Source organism: Stegostoma tigrinum, chromosome 1, assembly GCF_030684315.1.
Source record: "Stegostoma tigrinum isolate sSteTig4 chromosome 1, sSteTig4.hap1, whole genome shotgun sequence".
In the NCBI taxonomy this organism is placed as follows: Eukaryota; Metazoa; Chordata; class Chondrichthyes; order Orectolobiformes; family Stegostomatidae; genus Stegostoma; species Stegostoma tigrinum.
In genome coordinates this window covers 55,419,100-55,443,454 of record NC_081354.1, presented here as the reverse complement: position 1 = coordinate 55,443,454, position 24,355 = coordinate 55,419,100, and the positions used below count along the sequence as shown (strand labels likewise).

At 41.5% G+C, this 24,355-nt stretch overlaps 1 protein-coding gene across 6 annotated transcripts in view; it reads left to right on the top strand.

Annotated features, from left to right (window-relative positions):
• Nucleotides 1-395: 395 nt before the first annotated feature.
• The window catches only part of LOC125451595 (SH3 domain and tetratricopeptide repeat-containing protein 1), a 76,925-nt gene continuing 52,965 nt past the window's right edge, over nt 396-24,355 (top strand). For 2 of the 6 annotated variants that reach the window (XM_048528914.2, XM_048528878.2), the window contains exons 1-4: nt 396-810; nt 15,733-15,843; nt 18,854-18,943; nt 21,688-21,815. In XM_048528914.2, coding sequence (XP_048384871.1) covers nt 594-810; nt 15,733-15,843; nt 18,854-18,943; nt 21,688-21,815 — 546 coding nt within the window. In that variant the 5' untranslated portion in view covers nt 396-593. The remainder of the gene's footprint in view (nt 811-15,732; nt 15,844-18,853; nt 18,944-21,687; nt 21,816-24,355) is intronic. The other 4 variants (XM_048528888.2, XM_048528905.2, XM_048528894.2 and 1 more) reach the window with 4 other exon arrangements.

Sequence of the window (24,355 nt, the reverse complement as noted above, 5' to 3'; positions counted from 1 at the left end):
GAAGGGTAGAGGTCTGCTGTGCTTCCAGGATAAAGGATGACAATAATATGGATAGTCCGGAGAAGCTGGGGTTGTTCTCTTTACAGCAGACATGTCTGAGAGGAGATTTTACGAAACTATTCTAATAAAAAAAACGAATTTAGAGTGAAACTTTTAAGTTTTCCGTGGCTGAAGTGTCAACAATGAGATGGCAATAGATTTAAGGTGATCGCCAAACAAAACACTAAGTTGATCGAAAAGCAATGCGAAATGCTAGTAATGTTTCAGTACATTTTCATGCCAATTAGCAAATGTGTCTGAATTCATGAACTGAAAATGTGGAAAATATGCAGAGTACCTTCTAATTTGTCAGGGAGGGAGGTGTGTGTGTGTGTGTTTGTTCGTTCCTACCGCGAACGGTAGTAGTTAGCAGGATTGAAACGCTGGCTGAGAAAGTGAACGCAGTGTCCAACAGCATTTGGCACATTTTCCGAGAGTACCGACTATGAAGCAAGTTGTAACCAACCGAATAGCGACGAGGAAGAAGGGGGTATCTCGTGACAGCGCTGGCAAAACGGAGTAGAGCCAAGTCTCGCTTTGATCAGGCTCGGGCTATGGAGAGTACGGAGCGGGGCGATAGTCTCCCTGGGGAGGATTTCCTTTTGTACACCATCGAGGAGGAGAGGTCGAGCCGAATTTCTGAAGGCACCGCTCGGGATTTCTGTTTGAAGAGTGACCGGGAGTTGGGGGAACCAGGAAGCGACCCTGACAGCAAGTTGGTGGACAAGCCGGCAACGGTCGCTCAGTCAGGCATGGTCCACGACTCGAACGGTAATACATAGAAGTTTTGATCTACTTTACTTTTCTTCAAACACTGCCCACTCATTGTTTTTGCCAGTGACATTAATTAAGAACCTATTTACTACAAAGGCCCTTTAAAGAGGACTTTGCTTGTGTTTCTCTTAAATATTGTGGAATCTAACCTTTCGTATGTTTTCTTAAAAATATCCTTTAAAAAAACTGTGCTACAATAACGTGCTATTATAGAATGCAGCGTATAGCTCTGTGTTCTCATCGAAATCATTAATGTCAAGAATAAGCAATTGTGGGCCCAAACAATCAGTCTTACTATAAACCCTCCAACACAAACACAGCCACGACACTCATTTAACCACCAATTTTAAAAACATCAATTCGCAGACTTTAACCTGAATCTCTATACCTTTTTTACGTTTAACTAGTCCACCCGATTTGGAACTTTAATAAAATAACCTTTCCGAAAATCTTGTAGAATTTTTGAAGGTTTTATTACAGTTACTTCGCGTTTTGACTTGCTCCCGGACCAAGGTGGTTGGTCAGATAGTACCTTCGCCTTCTAAAACAGTGATTCTTAATAGCCTTGAGATTTAAATAAATTATTTCATATTGAATTGAAGTTCAGTTGCCATTTTGTGTGCTGGTTTGTCAACTTTCCTTAACATGGACACCCGTGAGTCTAACTCTAATCTTTTGACCCAATTACTTTGGAGTGTTCCCAATAGTTATTACAACAATGTATTCGCCATTCTTTTTTTTCCTCACTGTCAGAACTGTGTCCTTTAAGAAAAATCTAAGCCCGGAGGTATGCATGTTTACAATTGTGATCTCACTTACATCAGTCCTGAGCTTTTCCACAGTACTTTCACTTTTAGTGGAAGAAAATTTATGTCATCTCAAGTGAGCATTTGGAGGCAGTAATCATTCAGCATTTTTTAAAATCATTTTGTCATCCTCTTCAGGTTTAAGCTTGTCTTTTGTTCAAACGTTCCAGCCATTTCTATTGTAGTATCCTGCTATTTTACAGCACCTTGGGAAATGTGCTGTTTGCCTCCATTGCATGCTGCTTGACATCTCCCTGAATATAATTGGTTAACAGTACTAAACATCTTGCTAACCTGTTGGAGCTACTAGTTTGCATGAAACATTATATGGAGGCTTCTGTGGTGCCTTTTACACAATCCTGTAAATGGGATGGCAAGGAATCTAGTCCAAAAGCAATATCCTCTCCTGAGACAAGATGCACAGCACCAAGATACTGATCACTCAAAACCAGCTCTTTTTGGCTGGTGACATTGATTTGCCTTACAGCAGACTACTGTGTTTGGAACTTCTCCATGACAGGAGACTCTCAAGAGGACCGCAGAAACACTTCAGGGTTGTGCTCAGTGCATCCCTAAAGGTGTCAAATCTTCTCACTTCATGGGAGTGAGAGATAGTAGGAACTGCAAATGCTGGCGAGTCCGAGATAACAAGGTGAACACAGCAGGCCAAGCAGCATCAGAGGAACAGGCGAGCTGAAGTTTTGGGCTTAGACCCTTCTCTTTCTGAGGAAGTGTCTAGGCCCGAAACATCGGCTTTGCTGCTTGGCCTGCTGTGTTCATCCAGCTGCACACCTTGTCAATTCATGGGAGTCTCTGACTTGTGACCAACCAAAATGAGAATGTGAGACTTCATTTTGAATATGCAGTGGAGAAGTTGAGGCATTGGAGAGAGTTCTCAGAATTCCAAAGAATTCATCTGTTTAACCCTCCATGCAGAATGTGTGCCCAGCAAGACGCAAAGTTTGCAAATCATGTATTGGGTATAGCAACTATCCCAAGAACTCGCTGAACCAGGCTGAAAGTAATTTATCTTTAATCCCACGCAATTACTCTGAGGAGAATAGGGCAAGGCTAAACTGGAAAACCTTTTCGGAGAAAGGGGATTTACCAAGAGTTAATCCTTTAATTTCCGTGTGCAAGGGGCTAATACGTGTTTTCGGAGTAGATGCTTAATGTTAGGCACAAGCAAATAAGGTGTACTTTTATCTGGAAATGTGTGTGTGTGCGCGCGCGCACACACATTTGGAAAAAGAAAATATGCTTTAAGATTTTGGATGACAAAAGAATTTCTTTTCCTGCAGTGTAAATTAGGGAGCTGCTTTCAAAGGGCACCCTGGTCAGAGGTTGGTGTAGAACACTCTTGTGCCTATTGTCAAAGCCTTTTGCCTTGAGAAAATAACCAATCTCTTGTCTATCACGTGCTGCTGGGCTTGTGATGTATTTTCACCTTTTTGCAGTTGTTGACTGGCTTGCCGAGCTGGCTTGTATTCATTCAGACATTTTTGTCACCATGCTAGATAATGTCATCAGTGAGAATGTTACTTAGCATGATGGCGAAACGTCTGAATGAAAACAAGCCAGCTCGGTGAGCCAAACAACAACCTCACCCACGAACCAAGCTACAAATCTTCACAAAAACCTTCAGATTTTCAGGTTTGATTTTTGCCTCATCCCACAGATTCCCTTTTCTCTGTTCTTTTTTGTTTTAAGGATCACAATAAGCAGTGCTCTTATTTGCTGCTTGTTAAGCTCAATTTGTAGCAAGATCAGGCAAAAACACTGAAGAAATCTGGAGTTGGCCTCTGACTAGCTTTGTATTATTCAATAAGTGGGGGTCTTATTATCATTTGGGGCAGTTCTCCTGAAATGAGTGGAATATCTCCTCAGAGCTGGAGGACGGTACAGCATACAAAAAACACCTCATTATTTCTCTTAATATCAATAAATTGTGGTCTGTACAGGTAAGTCTACGTTGGAGATTTGTGAAGGGCTGCTACGTCAACACATTTTCCCTATAATATATAGCAGGAATTTTTCACAGGCTGCAGTGTCTGCTCATATATGATGATACATGAGATCCATGTTTTTTCCTTTGGTGCTTGGCCTTTATTTTTAGGAGACAAATCAGAGTGCCAGCTTGGCTGCATCAATGATGTTATAGGACATTGTATGAGGATTAAAGCAGAAACGGGCTTTTTGCTCAGTTCTGTGTGATGGTACAGCTTGCTGACAATAATGTAATTAATTTCATCTATTTCACACATGTTTGTCTCTGGCCTGTCCTGACTGGTTGGTTGTTTTTTTTTGTTTTGACTTCATATTAAGAAACAATATTTACACTCCAGTAAGTTGTCAAGATCTAACCCATCCGTAAGGTGGAAAGGCATGTTAATGTTTTAGATGTAGAGCCTTTATTGGACCTTTGTCAGGGCAGTCTCCATGAAGAAACTGCACTCAAAGCAGAAACCGCTTTTCTTCTTCTGCCTACAGTTGCTAACAGGCATGTTGTTTGTTTTTAACACCTATCATTTCCAGAAGTGTGTTTTTTGTTTTTTTAAAAAGTTTTATCTTTAACTTTGGTAAGTAACTGTTCTTCCTGTGTGATTCCAGATAATGGTGACCAAGCTAGTTGAATGTATGGGCGTCACAACTGCATTTGGTGACTCCTTTGGCAGGCATCCACATATATGAGCAGAGCTAAATGGTCAGTAATCTGAAAGCGGAAAATATGGGTGTGGATTTCACTCCCTCAGCAAGTGGCACTGAGAATCAAATTGATATCTATGGCACCCTGATGCAAACTAACTAATACAGCGCATCAAAATGGACATAACTACTTTCCATGCAAAGGGAACTTGAATATAGCTGAACAAAAGATGAAATCACTGATTTGGGATTTGCCCAACATTGCCATTGTTACTTAGAATATTGCTGCCCTTTTTAATGCAGAGTCCTGTTCAACTGGCAGAATCATTTTTGCTAACAACTGTGTGTGCATTCTAGATGAAATATACTTCTGATTTAGTGAGGAAATGACTTTGTTTGTTTGTTTGTTTCTGATTGCTGCCAGAATATCTGCACTTCCCAATTGTGGAGCCAGGTTATAGTCCAACAGGTTGATTTGAAAACATTAGCTTTCAGAGCATAGCCCCTTCATCAAGTGATGTGAGAAAGAAGCATACTGAACACCGAATTTATAAGTAAAAGATGAAAGGGTCACACAACTGATCAGTGATGTCGTGTGATTTCTGATCTTGTCCATTCTAGTCCAACACTAACACCTCAACATTACAATCATGGAGCAATAGAGGAGATGGGTAATATTTTAGGAATTTAAAGGTTCACTGATATTGCTTACATTTAGAAAATTGAACACATTATTATACAAAAACATGCCTGCTGTTAGGAAAAAAAGTACAGTATATGTGTAATTTTCTAGTTGTGTAATCTTGATAGTCTCTGTATCTAGGAAGTTCTTGCATTGGCAAAAAATCTTCAAAAGGAGAAGACTTATAAGCATAATGGCATAAAAAGTTTGTATATTTTATTGGCAATTATTCTGAATCAGTTGGACCTAAATTTACACTTCTGAAGGTAAAAGGCACTGCTGAAACCTTATGTTTCTTTTCCCCTTGTTCTACCTACCACTTCAACCATTTCATTCGTTTTCTTCCATTTACTTACCAACTCCCTTTTTTGTCTTCTGGCAATGACCAATTGAGCAAAGTACATCCAGAATAATATTAGTTGGTGAATGGGTTAAAGTGAAAAGGGTGATGCAAGTTTTGATGAAAGAAGTTTGGATTTGCTTAGTAAACAGGAAATATTTGTTCTGTGTAGAAGGAATTCATAACTCCACCTTCAAGTTAATCATCAGTATCCGTCAGGAAAAGAAGCTGAAGTGGTCAGCGTCTTCAGAAGGAAGGTGTATCCTCTGCGCATAGTCAGCAAAATCTGAAAACATTGTTCTAATTGTTGGAGGCCGAATTAATGCAGGATTTGAACTTTGCCTTTTTAGTAGAGTGACTTGGCAGATTAGAGTCAAGAAGCAAACATTTGTTTCGTCAATTCTAATTTTTTAATGCCCAGAATATTTGATATTTTAATTGGAGCCCAGGGCCTTGAAATCATCTCTTTCTAGAGTGAGACATACAATAGGCAAATGCGTTAATGGAAAACTATATTAACTGACCACATTTTTTGTTTATAAATTGTGTACTGTACTTGTTTTTCATATTAATGCAACTAAATTTGCCAAGGAATGTTTTTATTTGTTTGCACTGCCACGTCCCACCACCGCCAAAACACAACTTTACTTTGTTTTTGAATTGGTGCCTTTATGACATTGGCCTCCTCATGATTATAGTAAACGGCAACAGTTCTAAAGAAAAAGTTGATGGTTGACATTCCTGCAGCTACTGTGCTACTATTCATGGAAGTCCTTTTGTCAAGAGCAGCTAATCTAATGTTTAGCGCACCTGATCAATGTCATTAGAATTTTATTGTTAAATTAAATAATTGATAGCTTTAATGTGATTTTATTAAAACCATGCAGGAATTATTTTCTATTAAAACTGTCATAAGTAGAATTATGAGAATGGAGCTGAAAATTCCTAACGTGACTATATGAATGTGGGGAATAGGAGCTGAAGTAGGCTATTTTGTCCTTTTGAGACTTTTCATCCATTTGGTAAGATCTTTAGAGATAATGGGAACTGCAGATGCTGGAGAATCCAAGATAATAAAATGTGAGGCTGGATGAACACAGCAGGCCAAGCAGCATCTCAGGAGCACAAAAGCTGATGTTTCGGGCCTAGACCCTTCATCAGAGAGGGGGATGGGGTGAGGGTTCTGGAATAAATAGGGAGAGAGGGGGAGGCGGACCGAAGATGGAGAGTAAAGAAGATGGGTGGAGAGAGTATAGGTAGGGAGGGGATAGGTCAGTCCAGGGAAGACGGACAGGTCAAGGAGGTGGGATGAGGTTAGTAGGTAGATGGGGGTGCGGCTTGGGGTGGGAGGAAGGGATGGGTGAGAGGAAGAACAGGTTAGGGAGGCAGAGACAGGTTGGACTGGTTTTGGGCTGCGGTGGGTGGAGGGGAAGAGCTGGGCTGGTTGTGTGGTGCAGTGGGGGGAGTGGATGAACTGGGCTGGTTTAGGGATGTGGTGGGGGAAGGGGAGATTTTGAAGCTGGTGAAGTCCACATTGATACCATTAGGCTGCAGGGTTCCCAGGTGGAATATGAGTTGCTGTTCCTGCAACCTTCGGGTGGCCTCATTGTGGCAGTGCAGGAGGCCCATGATGGACATGTCATCTAAAGAATGTGAGGGGGAGTGGAAATGGTTTGCGACTGGGAGGTGCAGTTGTTTGTTGCGATCTGAGCGGAGGTGTTCTGCAAAGCGGTCCCCAAGCCTCCGCTTGGTTTCCCCAATGTAGAGGAAGCCACACCGGGTACAGTGGATGCAGTAAACCACATTGGCAGATGTGCAGGTGAACCTCTGCTTAATGTGGAGTGTCATCTTGGGGCCTGGGATAGGGGTGAGGGAGGAGGTGTGGGTCAAGTGTAGCATTTCCTGTGGCTGCAGGGGAAGGTGCCGGGTGTGGTGGGGTTGGAGGGCAGTGTGGAGCAAACTAGGGAGTCACGGAGAGAGTGGTCTCTCCGGAAAGCAGACAGGGGTGGGGATGGAAAAAATGTCTTGGGTGGTGGGGTCGGATTGTAGATGGCGCAAGTGTCGGAGGATGATGCGTTGTATCCGGGAGGTTGGTGGGGTGGTGTGTGAGAATGAGGGGGATCCTCTTTGGGCGGTTGTGGCGGGGGCGGGGTGTGAGGGATGTGTTGCGGGAAATATGGGAGACGCGGTCAAGGGCGTTCTCGATCACTGTGGGGGGAAGTTGTGGTCCTTGAAGAACTTGGTCACCTGGAACGTGCGGGAGTGGAAGGTCTTATCGTGGGTGCAGATGCGGCAGAGGCATGGGATTGGGAATAGGGGATGGAATTTTTGCAGGAGGGTGGGTGGGAGGAGGTGTATTCTCCCAGTGATCAAGAACGCCCTTGACCGCGTCTCCCGTATTTCCCGCAACACATCCCTCACACCCCGCCCCTGCCACAACCGCCCAAAGAGGATCCCCCTCATTCTCACACACCACCCCACCAACCTCCCGGATACAACGCATCATCCTCCGACACTTCCGCCATCTACAATCCGACCCCACCACCCAAGACATTTTTTCCATCCCCACCCCTGTCTGCTTTCCGGAGATACCACTCTCTCCGTGACTCCCTAGTTTGCTCCACACTGCCCTCCAACCCCACCACACCCGGCACCTTCCCCTGCAGCCACAGGAGATGCTACACTTGACCCACACCTCCTCCCTCACCCCTATCCCAGGCCCCAAGATGACACTCCACATTAAGCAGAGGTTCACCTGCACATCTGCCAATGTGGTTTACTGCATCCACTGTACCCGGTGTGGCTTCCTCTACATTGGGGAAACCAAGCGGAGGCTTGGGGACTGCTTTGCAGAACACCTCCGCTCAGATCGCAACAAACAACTGCACCTCCCAGTCGCAAACCATTTCCACTCCCCCTCACATTCTTTAGATGACATGTCCATCATGGGCCTCCTGCAGTGCCACAATGATGCCACCCGAAGGTTGCAGGAACAGCAACTCCTATTCCGCCTGGGAACCCTGCAGCCTAATGGTATCAATGTGGACTTCACCAGTTTCAAAATCTCCCCTTCCCCCACCGCATCCCTAAACCAGCCCAGTTCATCCACTCCCCCCACTGCACCACACAACCAGCCCAGCTCTTCCCCTCCACCCACTGCATCCCAAAACCAGTCCAACCTGTCTCTGCCTCCCTAACCTGTTCTTCCTCTCACCCATCCCTTCCTCCCACCCCAAGCCGCACCCCCATCTACCTACTAACCTCATCCCACCTCCTTGACCTGTCCATCTTCCCTGGACTGACCTATCCCCTCCCTACCTCCCCACCTATACTCTCTCCACCTATCTTCTTTACTCTCCATCTTCGGTCCGCCTCCCCCTCTCTCCCTATTTATTCCAGAACCCTCACCCCATCCCCCTCTCTGATGAAGGGTCTAGGCCCGAAACGTCAGCTTTTGTGCTCCTGAGATGCTGCTTGGCCTGCTGTGTTCATCCAGCCTCACATTTTATTATCCTGGTAAGATTTTTACCCTTGTTTACTGATTTCAATCACTCAAATCTTTAGAAGCAAAAAAAAAGCTCTTTTGATTTTTGAATAAAAAGAACAATTGATTATCTAATGCCATCTGAGGCAAAAAGAATCAAAGATTCTCAACCCCGTTGAAGAACACTCTTTTTCTTTTTCCCCCCCCTCATAATCCTAGTCCAAAATGATTGTCCCCTTTATTCACAGATGACAACCTCCTAGTTCTATTCTCCTCAAACAGGGAGAATATCCTTCCAGTATAAACGTTGTCAAGGCTGTTAACTTAGTTGGCATTTGATTTATTGTTGTCACATGTACAGCATGCAGAACATTTCAGTACAGGCAGATTGTTCTGCTACCCTGATGCACTTTGTTTTCTGCACACTGTACCATACAGTGACACAGTGGCAGAGAAGGTGCAGAGAGAGGGATTAACGTTTGAGAGATGTGTTCAAATGTCCGGTAGCAGCAGGGCAAAAGCTATCAGACTGTCTCATCCTTTTAAAATGCATGGGAATTCAGGCCCAGTCTATTCATTCTCATAAGACAATCCTGTCATTTTAGGAATCAATCTACTAAATGCTTGTTGTCATTTCTGTAAGGCAATTGGATCCTCCTTCAATAAGGAAAATAGGACAAGACATTGTACTTCAAGCGTGGGAACCCTAAGATTTAGTGTTTCTTGTACTAATGCTCCAGTCCATTTGCTATATTGGTGATCAAACCATTTACCTTACTAACTTTTTTCGCTGTACCTGCCTGATAATTTTGTGATTCCTGTACGTGAACAGTAACTTTTCCATAATCTCTCCATTTTAAAATAAAATTCCCTTTTATTTTCCCTCATTGAGGTGAATTACTTCACATTTCTACCCATTATTTCTTTTGCCGTGTTCTATCCCACTCATTCTAACCCTTTCAAAGCTCACTTATGTCCTCTGCACCACTTACTTTCCCACCTATCTTTCTGTTGCCAGCAAGTGTTAGCCTTGGTTCTCCTCATTTAGATGATTGATTTGAATTGCAAATACCTGCACTGATCCTTGCAGCACTTCTCCAGCTACAGCTTGCAGAAATGAGAATGACTCATCTATTCCTATTTTTGTGTTAACCCATCCTCGATACATGCTTTTTATTGTTGTCTCCAATCCCACAACTCTAATAACCTCTTGTGCAGCACGTCATTTAAATGTTTTTGAAAATCCAAATGCACTACATTTACTGGTTTCCCCCATTTCTTTTCCTAAACCTGTTTTAAAAACTCTTCCGAGATCTGTCAAGCATGAATTCCTGTCCTTTTTAAACCAGGTAAGGAGAGGTCATGGCTCCTTTTTCTTGTTGATTTTAAACCCTCCTGGTCAGTTGCAACTTTATTTTTCTGGAAAGAAAAATGTCACACTTCAATTAAACTTGGGCCGTAAGACCAAAAGTAAAGGAGAGGCAATTCTAAACCTCTTTGGAAAAGGCTAGAATTTTATTCCTAACTATGATGGAAAAAGAATACCAAAACATAACTTCAAACACACATATAAACACAAGTCTTCAACTTAGAAGTGAAGAGGGTAGTATAGTGATACAGGAAAATAAAGGCAAATGTGTTTTACAAAAATTTAAGCATCGTTTAGTTGCAAAAATGAAAAGATCTGTGTTGAGCTGTTTAGTTATGTCTCACTCCTTTAGCAGTGGCAAAGTTTGCACATTAAGTCCTCAGTTAATGATTTTCACCAGCACTGGTGCCTGTGATTTGAGAGAGAGAGCATCTAGTCATGTTGCTTTAATCTTCTTTCTGCTCCAAAGTTGCTTTTAATGCATTGCCTGGCTTGTAAGATGATAGGTCATCAGTGTACTTTTTAATAAAGTTATTTTTAGTTCATAAAAATCTCTGTCTTGAAGTCAAATTCTAGAAGTTGAATATTGATAATAAAAACTGACTCTGACTCTGATCATAACCCCATTCATATCTCCATACTGATTGCCTAAATGTATAACAGTTTGCAATCAGTTCTGTTACCACATCTTAATAGATTCTAACAATTTCCCTTTTCTATGCCCTTTCTGTGGGGATCGGATTCAGCAATCTGGAGAATGCACTGGCTTCAATTATTCAGCATTGATTACTTTAACCAGAGTTACAATGATTTTGTGAAAGGGAAATAATGTTTGACAAATTTGCTACAGTTCCATTTTGAGTTTATAACAAGCAGAGATGATAAAGGGGAATCATTAATTGTAGTGCATTTACAGTTTCTATTTTGAAGGTGACACAAAAAGGCTATTGCGTGAGATAGGACCTCCAGAGTATATTAGGAAATGTATTGATATGGGTTGAGGATTGCTTAACACATAAAAGACAGAGAATCTGGATTGATGGGTCTTTTTCAGGTTGGAAAGATGTTACTAGTGGAGTGCCACAAGGATCAGTCCTAGGTCCTCAATTATTTACTCGTCAATATTGGATATCTCGATTGAGTAGTGTGTAATTATTTCAAACTTGCCAATGATACAAAAATAGGTGGCCGTGCAAGTTCGGATGGGGATGTTATAGATCTGCAAAGGGATATAACTAGTTTGAGTTAAGTAGTTTCAAATTTGGCAGTTGGTGTTTTACTGCTGGTGGGTGTGAGGTCATACACTTTGCTAGGAAGAATCAAAAGGCAGACAGTTATTTAAATGGAACAAGACCCCCAAAACATGTAGCTCATGTATTTGAAACACAAAACGTTAGCATGCAGGTGCTGTGAGTTATTAGGAATGAAATGGAAATTTTGGCCTTCATTGCTAGGGGGTTGGGGTTTAAATGTAGGCGTGTCTTGTTACAACTGAGCAAGGTGTTGGCAAAGCTGCACCTGAAATATTGTGATAATGGGAACTGCAGATGCTGGAGAATCCAAGATAATAAAGTGTGAAGCTGGATGAACACAGAAGGCCAATTATCACTGATACAATTGTAACTCCCTGCGAAGCCTCTTCCAGGGATGCCTAACCTGAAGAAGTTACCCTAGGACCAACCTCCAGGGCGCTCGCGCTCTCTCTCTCTCTCTCTCTCTCTCTCTCTCTCTCTCTCTCTCTCTCTCTCTCTCTCTCTCTCTCTCTCTCTCTCTCTCTCTCTCTCTCTCTCTCTCTCTCTCTCTCTGACCCCTCACCCCAGCCCCCTCTCCGAAGGGTCTAGGCCCGAAACGTCCGTACTCCTGAGATGCTGCTTGGCCTGCTGTGTTCATCCGGCTGCACACTTCATTATCCTGAAATACTGTGTACAGTTTTGTTCCTATACTTAAAGTATATTGTGGCATTGGCAGTAGTTCACTCTGCTGATTCCTGGGGTGAAGGTGTTGACTTAGCAAATTGGTTAAATAACTTTGGGATTTATTCATTGGGGATTGGAAAAATGAGGGATGATCTTGTGGAAAGAAGATTAAAAATTTTGAGGAATCTTGACAGGGCTGATTGTTGAGATGACGTCTCAACTAGTGGGCTGAGTTAGGGGTCATAAGTTACACTTATTTAAAAGTGAGCTGCAAATGACTTTCTTTTCTCAAAGGGTAGCAAATGTATAGAATTCTTTACAGCAGAAAGCCTCATTTAGCTTCATAAACTATTTACAAAGGAGGTAAGGGCTGTGAGGAGTTAGCATGAAAGAGGAATTGAAGCTTGGGACAGATCAGCCATGATCTTGTTGAATGATGGGACAAATGTGAGTGGCTGAATTGCCTAATCCAGCTCTAATTTCTTTGTTTACATACTCAATGTAACAGCCCCAGTTAACCTTTTTAGCGTGCAGTCAATTGCATGTTGAATTTTAATCCCATAAATTGCACCTATACTAATTATCTACGTTTACATTTTTTTTCCATAAATTCTTCAATCCTGCTCATCTCTCTTGGTACTTTTTGCATTTGGTAATGTGTAGTGAGGCAGATTTAATAAATGATCGTAGAGTAACAGATCCTTTAGGGCATAGTGGTAGTAACGTGATTGAACTTAACTTAATTTCTCCCTCTCAAACTGAAAACATTTTGGCAGCAACTGTGTTAAACTTTTTAAGTAAGGATAACTACTTTTGGGCAGAGGGCGGAGGTATACTGTGAAAGGAGTTTAACAGAAGACACAGTTGAGAAACAATGGCAGGCATTTAAGAAAATAGGCCATGGCTAATAACAAAGATTTATTACAGTGAGGAAGAAGCATCCTAGGAAGGGGATAAGTCAACAATGGTTAACCAAGGGAAGTTAAGTTGGGAGGGGGGGGGGGCCATGTGGCAAAGATTAGTGGTAAACCACAGTTTTAAGAAAGTTTTAAAAGCCTACAAAAGATGCCCAAAACCAAATTGAGGGGGGAGGAAATAAAACTGAGGGTACACTGGCAAACCATATAAAAATGGGCAATAAGAACTCCTCTTTAAATATATTAAAAAGGAGGAGAGAGGCAAAGTGTATATGGGGCCCCTAGAGAATGAGGCTGGAGAATTAATAATATGGAACAAGTAAATGGCAAAGTAGATGAACAAATATTTTGTCTCAATCCTCCTGATAGAGGATATAAATAGTTTTATGGAAATACCAACTAATCAAGGGACAAAATGGGAAGAGGAATTAAAAATAATCTCTGTCACTAGAGGAGGAAAAAAAGTACTGGGGGAAACTATAAAGCTCAAAGCCAAATAGTCACTAGGACCTCATGGGTTGCATCCTAGGATGTTAATAGGAGTAGCTACAAAGTAGTGAATGCATAAGGAGTAACATTCCAAAAATTCCTAGATCCTTAAAACTCCCAAGGGCACAGAAAACTGTCTATTAACATCCTTTAAACAAAAAGAGAGAAAGAGAAAAGGAAGGGAACTAATAGGACAATTTAGCCATTGGGGAGATGCTAATGTCTATTATAAAAGATGTAATAGTAGATCATTTAGAAGTACATAATTATAATTGAGCAGAATTAGCATGTCTATGAAGTGGAAATCACATCTGACAAATTTATTTCAGTTCTTCCTGGTGTAGGAAGCAAGGTAGATAATTTGAATGAGTAGATTTCTAAAAGGACCAGTCAATGTTTTGGATATTACCCTTTTTCAGGATAGTTCTGAAGAAGAGTAATACCAGAAACGTTGACTGTTCCTTTCCTTCAGATGTTGCCTGGCATGCTGTGTTCTTCCAGCCTCCTGTTTGTTGATCTTTGGATTCCTGCAGATTTTTTTTTGTCTCAAATCAAATTTCCAAAAGCCACTTGATAAGGTACCCTATGTAAGGCTACTTAAGATAAGAGCCTATGGTGCAATGATGTTGGAGTTAGTTATTCAGTCCTCTATCCATGCTCATATACTAATAAAAGATAGAGAATTGGAGTAAAGGGGACATTTTAAGGTTACTAGTGTTGTACCGCAGCGGTCAGTGGGGCTGTAATTATTTACAATATAAATTAATAACTTGAATAAAGAAAGTGAACGTACTATTGCCAATTTTGCAAATGATGGAAAAATAAGTGAGAAGGCAAGTAACGAGGATGACAAAGTTATAGACAGGTAAAGTGAATGGGCAAAAACTTTGGCAGGAAGAATAAGAAGAGCTGAATATTATTTAAATAGGGTAAGACTACAGAAAGCTACAACACAGGGATTTGCATGAATTCTGAGAGGCTAGCACCCTAGTTTACATAATAGGACAGGAAAATGGATTGTTGATTCTTATTTCAAAGATAGTTGGGTATAAAAATAGGGAAGCCTTGCTGAAGATGTACATGGTACTCATCAGGCCACAGCTGGAATACTGTAAACAGTTCTGGCCCCCTTATCGAAGGAAAGATCTATTGGTATTGGCTGCAGTCCAAAGAAGGTTCTCTGGGTGTGGAGGGATTCTCTACTGAAGAGAGGTTGAGTAGGTTGAGCTTGCACTCCGTGGAATCTAGAAGAATGAGAAGAGGCCTTCTTAAAATAGATTAAAAATTTTCAGGTGCTTGATGGGGTAAATGTGGAAAGATTGTTTCCCCCAATGGGAGAGTATAGGACCAGACGTTGTAATCTCAGATTAACGGTCACCCATTTAAAATGAGATGAGGTGGAATCTTTTCTGAGGTTAGTGATTCTTTTGAATTATTAATCACAGAAGGCTGTTGAAGCTGGGTTGTTAAATATATTTAGGGCTGGCAGATTTCTAATCCCGAAGGGAATCACGAGTTTTGGGGATAAAGCAGAAAAGTGGAGCTGAAGGTTATCAGATCAGCATGCTTTCATAGAATGGTGGGGCAGGATTGATGGGCTGAATAGTTCACATCTGCTCCTAAATCTTACGGATTTGAGTAAATATCTCTGCTCAAAGTTTCCCAGGCAGTCACCACATTCTTTAGAGCCATGAAAGACTTTTTGGATCATCAGAGGTACTTCTCAGGCATCAGACTGTTGAATGAGGTTAGGAATTGTGCTACAGGAAGATGGGCCTGCATGAGGATGCTGAGACATGGCCTCTTGGGCATCACCTCAGCATGTAGTAGGCCCAACAGCTAATGCTGTCCATGGCTTATTGCAAATTGTGGCATGGGACTTCCTGGTCTGGAAGTCATTTTTGATCGTCAGCTACAACCCCTGCTGGAGTTTTATTTGGTGCTGACTCTGTAATTGCAGTGCCCAATGAGGAGCTTATGTCTGGGGTTGAGGTGGGGGGTGGGGGGAAATACTCTAGTTGAGACTTTTTTCATTCAAAATAGTAAAACCAATCACAGATCTAGAACATTTTGTGGGGTTTTTTTTGTGACAGCACTTGCTTAAAACTAAAGTAACTAAATTATTAAAATTTAATATTTGCCTTTTAGAAAACCGTTCATACCACATTCAGATCAGCACCCACTAAAATGCAAATTGCAAATTGTTTAAATGACTTTTTTTTGTTTCCGTGAAATGTCAATAAATCACAGACTCCATACCTTTGTTTCAGGGAAATTACCCTTCCGTTCATCCTCAAGGTCCTCAGGTTACTGGTCTGATTCTTCACGCAACGTAGTGAAATCCTGTGCAGCCTCAACAACTGGAAAGCAAAGTGGCTCAGGTGAATGCTAAATACCCACATATAAGGCCACATTCACTCAGGGCCTGGAGTTGCCTCCTGTTGTACAGGGGAAGAGTAAGACTGTCCAGTCTTATTGTCCAAAGTAAGACATTGAATGTGAAGTAACAGAATAAGTTCCCTGCTGTTGGATAACGGCCAGATGGCACGTTTGGGAATTGAAACATGCCGAGGGTCCCTTTAATATGTAATAATCCATTCACCATGGATTTCCCAGTTTTTGTCTCCTGACCATCAATTATTCATTCAGGTCAAGGCTAGGTACTGGAGTCTAGGTCAATGCACAGCTGGACATTAGGCCCAAAGGTGTGTTCTAGACCATGAACGTAAAGAACATTGCACAGTTTAACTTGGTCTTTTGATCAAAGGGCTTAATTTCAGTGGGCCTTCAAATTTTACAACCTGTTTTGCTTACTTTCCATTGTGGAGTCGTGAACTAAACTTAACAGTTAATCAGCTCCTTTAAGTGAATGACTTCATCCAATGTGGACTAGCAGGTCAAAGTCTAAGTCCACCAATAATGTAGAAATCTTGTTCTGCTATAGTTTCAGAGCTGAGCAGGATTAAGAAGTTTTGGCCTATCTCTAATTAATTGATAGTGTGAAAACAATTCAACTGTTTTGTAAAATGACCGATTGGTTCAGGTTGGGGTGCAGTTGATTTATGATCAAGTGCAGATTGATTAACTCAGCTAGTTGGACAGCTGGCTTGCTTTGCAGGACTATACCAGCAGTGTGGATCCAATTCCTGCACTGGCCATGGTCATCTTGAAGGTCCTGCCTTCTCCACCTCGCTGCTTGCCTGAAGGTTGGTGACCATTGGGTTAAACATACCACTGCTCATCTCTTTCCAATGAGAAAGCAGCCTATGAATCTCTGGGAATATGGCACCGTTACTATAAAGTAATCCTAATCCACTTGTCAGATCAAAAGGAAATGGCAGAAAATGGTAGAAATATGAAATAAAAAGATAATATTATTTCAGTATACAGAACATCTAGTTGCTGTAAGGAGAAATGGTAAAGCAGTTTTTGCAATCCACCTTCTAGGAACCCTCCAAGAGTACTCCAGGAATTTGGATGCGTGCTTTAATTTGAATAGAAAGCTGAAAGTTTGGTCAATGCCCACCAGCAGCTTGTATCAGGAAAATGCTTTCTGCTGAGATCTTAAGTAATAACACTGTTCCTATAGGCCAGTGCTGTCAGATGTGGCAACTTTGTTAGCATTACAAAAAAGCAAGGGGGCTTTACTGCAAACTGAGCTTGAGAAATTTACCTGTCTTCGTCATGAAAATATTAGCCCTCTCAATGTGCAGTTGATGGCACTGAGGCTCAGTAGGAATTCACTGTCTAGCTGCAGTGATCGCATCAAGCTCTCTAAGCAGCCAAATATATTACAGTTTTCATAGGCAGCAAATGGAAAAAACACTTCAAAAATATGTTAGATCAAGCAAAGTCAAACTAGCAACATTTCCCTGAGTGAAGATAAAAGCTGAAGTATGGTGAGAAGATTGAAGTCAGCAACCATAATGATATTCAGCACCATGCCACTTTTGAGGCCAGATCAGCAGTAGCTGTTACCAGATCTGCATCAACAATTCCATTGAACAAAGGTTAAATTGGTATGGATTTTCAAACAGAGGAAAAGGAAACGTCAAATGATTTCAGATTCTGGCTAAATTTGTGTAGTGGGCAAAGAGAAGCAGGTGGAACTTTGCCACTCTTGGAAAGAGTAACATTTTAAAAACCATAAGAGAAATTTCTCAATGACTAATATATAGAATTCAAGTCAAGATTTCATGTTTAAAGACTTTTATTGTAAAACAGAAACTGAGAGCAACATCAAATAAACAAAACAAAAGCAAAACACAAATGTTGGAAATCTGGGGGGGTGGAAAAAAACGAAGTGCTGCAGAAACTCGGCAGGTCTGGCAACATCCATGAAAAGTGTTTCAAGTCTGACATGACTCTCTTCTTCAGTTCTTTAGAATCGACCAAAAAATTGCTTAATAAGAAAGTACTAAACAACTGAAAAGGTATAACATGGTGTGTGAAGCTGGATAAACACAGCAGGCCAAACAGCAGAGGAGCAGGAAAGTTTGACATTTCGGGTCGACCCTTCTTCAGAAATTTCTGAAGAAGGGTCCTGACCCGAAACGTCAAACCTATCCTGCTGTTTGGCCTGCTGTGTTCATCCAGCTTCACACCGTGTTATCTCAGATTGTCTAGCATCGGCAGTTCCTACTATCTGTAACAGCTGAAAAGGTATTCCTTGTTTATTACTTAACACAACTGAAAACTCCACTGTGCTTGTGCGCATCTACAAAAATGATTGACTTTGTATAAAATCTCGAGCTCCTCCTCACTTTTAATAGGACTTTTTTTTTCCTCCCTGCCCAAACAGGGTGAATCCTTGTGTACCTTTTAAACAGCACCTCTGCACCCAATTTTGTCAGCAATATCAGATGAACTTCTAGTAGCAACACATTCAACTGGTGACACCTTGGCCTTTTATTCCTGTCAAGCCTTGGCTGTTTGAATTGGGAGTCCATCTTCACCCATCAACATGTGTGGTCATCACCCCTCCCCCCCCACCCCCAAATTCTCCTCCTCTTCTTCATATAGCAATACATTTTTGGCCTAATTCCCCTGTGTCTGATTGACTGTGTTAGTGGAAGAACCAACTTCCACCTCCTTTCTGTCCAGATGTTAAAGTGTGCACCTTGCAGTGTGTTTTTTTTTTATTTGAATTTCTACTTCTAAATTAAGCACGTGATGTTCAAATCCTGGCAGTTCTGTAGTCAGTTGGATCCCCTCTCCGAACTATTGCACTTTGCTTTGAATTAAAGGTCACAATTTGCAGTCTGATTCAGAGGGCTGATGATGAGAGGCGGTGGTTTGTGGTGAAAACCCTTGCAAATTCCAAGTTATTGTGTTTAGAAGATTGCACAGACCCCTGATTTTTTTTTGTTGTTTCTGATCTGTGCATTCCAGTAGAGGGTCCATTAGAAGAAAGCAAGACAACTGTTTCACTTCCTGAAAAACCATCACATGATTCATCAGCCATGGGAAATTGGGAAACAGGTGAGAATGATTCACAACTTATACTGAAGCAGTTACAATGTGTGTACACTGCTTTAAATGTACTTGAACCATTATGAGGCTGAAACCTTGTGCACTGAACTTTCATAACACTATACTGTTTCCTGTAGAATGTAGGTATTCATGTACGGAAATTAGTACAGTGAATTCTCCCCTAAATTAATCCTTGAACATTATCAAGAGAACTGTTTCCAATTTCTCCTGTAAAACTGCACCCCAATTCTCACCTTAGAAATCCTCACCAGTTCCCTTTATGCTCATCACACGTCACTTCCTTCTCTTTTTAATAGCGTCAAAAGTTTATTGTAAATGCCGCTTTCCCCCAGTTGCCAGAACTAGTCAACACTAAATAGTTGCTCCCACAGAATGGGTAAGAGCTGCTGCAAACTATCTGTGTGGCAGGTACCACATTGAGGAAGCTGGTTGATTAAAATTTTTAAAAGTCTTGATTTGGGGCATTACTGGCAAAACTATTGCTGCTGCTGCTGCTACAAAAATCGCTTTGAATGGGGAGGCATTTGTTTCTTTGTTTATTGGAAAAACTCAGCTTTTTAATTTAATGACCTCTGTACCCACCTCAATGAAGGAGTTGGTGGGGAGACTGTGGGAAGAAAGGGAGATATGGAGATGTGGAGGTGGAGCTAGATTTGGGGTCAGGGTGAAGCTGGGTGAAAGGTAGAGGAGGGGTAATATGTATGGGGCGGTGGAGGAGGGGGAAGATGCGAGGGGAGCAGATGGGTAAAAAATAGGGAGATGTGGGAGGATGCAGTTCGGTGAAGTAAATGGCAATGTAGAATGAGTGAAAGAGGTGAGGGACCTTGGGGGGGGTTGGAGTTGTGTGAAGGAGGGGGAGGATGGCCATTCACCTGACTGTACCTTCACTTGACTTCAGTACTGTGAAATCATGATTCAAATGTAGCCAACCCAAAACCAAGGTTGTGACAAATGGCGAGTAAACGAAAGTATATTATTTTCTCTTGGTTAGTGACTGACCTGTTGGGGGAAACCAACATACAGTACCAAATCGCTTCTTGGAAACATCAGTTAAATCTGCCTTTAGTCTTCTCTGCTGTAAGGTCAACAGTCCCAACTTCCAACTTCATTAGTTTCCTCACAGAGTGGAGATTCCTCTGTCCTGGTAACATTCTCAGAAATTTCTGCAAGTACACAGTCGCATGAAGTGGTGGAGCTTTCAGCTGGTGCATGGCATGTTAGCAAATGCACTGCTTTGCTTCAGCTTACATCAAGTTCCTTGAGTGTACTTCAGCCCCATACATCCAGGCAGGCAGAGAGCATTGAAGTACCTCTTAGAGGCTGAGAGCAAGTTTAAAAGGAATTACATTTTTTCTTGCGATGTTTAGAGAAATGGATAATATAAGAATTTGGATCCAGGGCCAAACAATAATCCACAGTGCTGCAGAACTTGTGTGAAGAAGTCTAATCAGTTTTTGAAGCTGACTCAGGAAGTGGACGTGCACTGATACTGCTTTTATTTCTTTAAAAGAAAAATGCTGCATCTGCTGAAAAACTGAACAAAGCAGGAAACCCAGATGTACTCACCAAGTATGGTAGCATGTGGTGGGAGGAGTTAATATTTCAAGTTGATTACTTTGATCAGAGCTTGCTTTTTGTCTGATGGGATAGATCCCAAGGCTTGCTTACAAGCACGTCTTGCATTAAATTTGCCCTGTGCAGAGGTAAAGTGACAAACTGAAAGAAATGCATTTAAATTGTAGAATGGTGAAAATTTGAAACTGGGGATTCCTGCGTATGAGGAATTGGACTTAATAGAGCTGCAACTGCACCACTGTAGGAGGAGAAAGATGCAGACAACACCCTCTTGCAAGTTCGTTCCTGTATCTTTCCTGCATCATTGTCACATTCTCCCTAGTTTGTGGAACACTTTTCGACAGCAACCCACTGCATTGAAACTGTGCTGAACTTGCTATATATAGCAAATCTTTCAGTGTTCTAAAGTACTAATGCATAAAAATGTTGGCTTATTGAAATAAAGCAATTGTTTTAACTTGAAAAGTATCCATTCCACCTTCATGGATTTGGTACACTATCATTTCAGCATGGGTGGAAGTAGTTCAGAAATGGTGTGGTTTTTCATAAAATTCCAAAGGAGGGCCAATCAAATAATGACAGTTAAATCTTCTGCCAATGATTTTGTCATATCCCTTACTGCTTCATCTAAGCTTCAAATAAAAGATTTGTACTTGCTGCCTTTCATTGTAATTTTGCTGGGGTCTTAGCTTGGTCAATTTTTTTTCACAGATCTTATTTTAGCAGTAAATTCATTGATTTGGGCGAGGAAGAGAAAAATTCAGGCAAAAGCAAACTCTCTCTATCTCTCTATTGATGGAATCTAGCACAGTCTAAGGAAGACTGCAGAGAGGTCCTTTTCTGCAGACTACCATTTCGTTCAAGTTCCATGTGTAATGCCGAAAGAAAGGGAAATCAAAATATTTTCTTTTTTTTTTCTAAAAAAAACAAGATTCCTTTATAGGGTTGTGGATTCCAGTGACCTCTATTCCTGACACAGGTTAGAGAAACCTGATGACAAGATAAGGTCACATTACAATGTGTAACTCTAACTGGAAACACTTATTAGGAGTTGATAAATGTAAAACAGTAGTTATTGGTAATGTAAATGCAAACTTCTTGTGCACATATAAAATGCAGTAACTTTTATAAATTCCTTGCCTATGTTTCCTTGATAGATATTTCACTGAAACTGATAATGAAACGACAAACAACAGGACTTCCTGACATTCAGCTACAGGACTGGCTGAGAGCAAAGCTGCGCATTCTAGAGAATGACTGTGGAGAGGTCATAGCACTCCTTAGTGTAAGTGAGAGTACAGAAGATTTGCTTCAGTGCTGCACATCAAGTGTAGTAAAACTGAACAGGAATGGAAAATGTGTTCTGTTTGGCTGTCTATTCCCACTATGGAAACCTAGAATTGTCTGGGGAACCCCAAGTGGGCAATAACTGAGCATGCCTCTGCCATTGGCACAGGCCAAGCATTATTAGTAAAATCAGAGGAATGTTTCTGATTCTCCTATCTAAACTTTCAAAATACCCTTTCTGGGTTTCCCAGACTCTGGCTCTCCAAAAGTCTGGCGCTAAAATCCCAAGAGATCCTTGAGTACTGTGATCCTTTAGGTGTGGATTAGGGATGACTCACAAGTAACATTGCTTTGTTACCTCTTGTAGTTTTTGAGGAGGCTCTTTAAACTTTGGGGCTACCAACTGCCATTGTAATTTACTGCCCCAATTTCATTAATCAAAATAAAAGAAGCTACTCCTGGATGCTGGAAGTCTGAAAGTTCCCAGTCGTGAAATGTTTTCTGTTTGTCTCTCCATGGATGCTGTCTAACCAGAGTATTTTCTAAATTTCTGTTTCCAATTCACCATGCAACCTTGCGTTTCTCCATTTAGGTTTAGCTAAGCAACCATCACTCTGACATTTTCTCAGCAACATGCTCATTCCTCACCATAGTGCTGTTTGTCCGTTTCTGCTCTCTGTCCTTTTGCATTCACACTTCTGATAATGTCTTCAATTTTCCTCAGTTGAGGATTGTCTCCCAACATGCCCCCCAACCACCCTCGCAATTCTGCTTTCATCTGTCTTCTTTTTTTCCCCCCAACCCGGAGAATCATGTTAACATTCCCTCTTCTCACCTTCCGCCCTACCAGCTTCTCTCTTCAATCATCATCCACAACCAACACCAGTGAGATGCTACCAGCAAACACATCTTCCCTCTATTTCATTATTTTGAAATAACCATTACCAACACCCTAGTATACCCTTTTCACATCCTTTCCTATGGCACTTTTTCAAGGCAACTTCTGTTAAAATATCTTCTCCATCTTTCAGTACAAAGTGAAAAACAGCCCATTCCCAATTAAACAGCACTTTACTTGTACTCCTTTCAATTTAAGACACTAATTTTGCTACTTGTTATGTCCTGCACAGTGTGGAGAACTAACACAGACTGTGTGATTGCTTAATTTGGCCGGGGCAGGGGGTGGAGAAAAGACTGCTTTGTGGAACACCTCTATTCAATCCACAAGCATGACCTATTGCTTATCATTTTAATTATATACTTTGTTTCTGTTCTGATTTTTCTATCAGTGTCGTGCTTTAGTTCCAGTGAAGATCAATGCAAGCTTGACTAACATCTGTTTCAACTGGACGCTCTGGATAGCCTTCTAGACGAAACACTATTTTCAACATTTTATTTCATAACCTCTGACTCTGTTTTCTTTTCCCATCATGTTTTTGGTTTGGTTTGATCTTGTCTGGTTTCTTTCCTTATCCCTGTGTGTAGCAGTTACCTGGCCACACTGCAAGCAAACCTTCTCTGAACCATTTTTTTTCATTTTTCACATACTCATTGCTGCTGTTTTTGGCTTTCGCAGCATCATGTTGCTCGCCATTTAATCCCTCCTACCCTTGATTCTATCCGAGGCCATCCTCTTTGTTCTTCCCTCTGCTATCATCTCAAACCCATGACATTTGTATCTTTGGTTCTCGTGAAAGGTCATCCCAATCAGATATGTTAGACTGGATATTACATGAGCCATCAGGTTTGTTTTCAGGCATGGGTACATGTGAAATAGTTTGGATGGTTAGCACATTGCTTTCTACCCAGCCCGAAGCTCACCCCACAATACAGAGCATGGGTGGGTGTCAAATTCAGTCTTTCAGCCTAATAAGTGTCGAATTAGTTTATTAACAGTTTGGTTGACCTCATTATTGCACTGCCCTTCAACTTTTTGTTTTTTTTTGCTTTATTGCATTTAAAATGATGTGAAGGGAGGATGCAATCATTGGCTGAACTTTTGGGGATGCTCTCAATGTAGACAGAATCCAGTTTTTATCTGTTTATCCTTTAAAAGCCTGCTCCGTTCTCACCCACATGTCCTGTAAGATGGTTATATGTTCCACATGTGATACTCCTGACTACTTCACTATGGCATTCATCAGGCCCCCCTTTTGTGGACCAGCCTGCAGTCTCAGCAGTGCCATCTACTGAGCTCTGTCACTGCCAACACTGTTGGTGTTGCTGACTAATCAAATTGGGTGGCAGTTCCAGAGGCTGAGACTCCTTGCCCAGTCTCCTCTTTAGTGGACAATGAAGAAGGTTATTTAAGTACAATGGGATCCTGAGCTACTGGGCCGATGGGCTGAGGAGTGGTGGATGAAGTTCAGCTTAGATAAATGTGAGGTCGTGCATTTTGGTAAGATGAACAAGGGCAGCACTTGTATGGTCAATGGTAGGGCCCTGGGTAGTGTTGTCAAACAAAGTCCTAGAAGTTCAAGTACATAGTTCCTGGAAATTTTCATCGCAGGTAGGCAGTGGTGAAGATGACATTGGTAC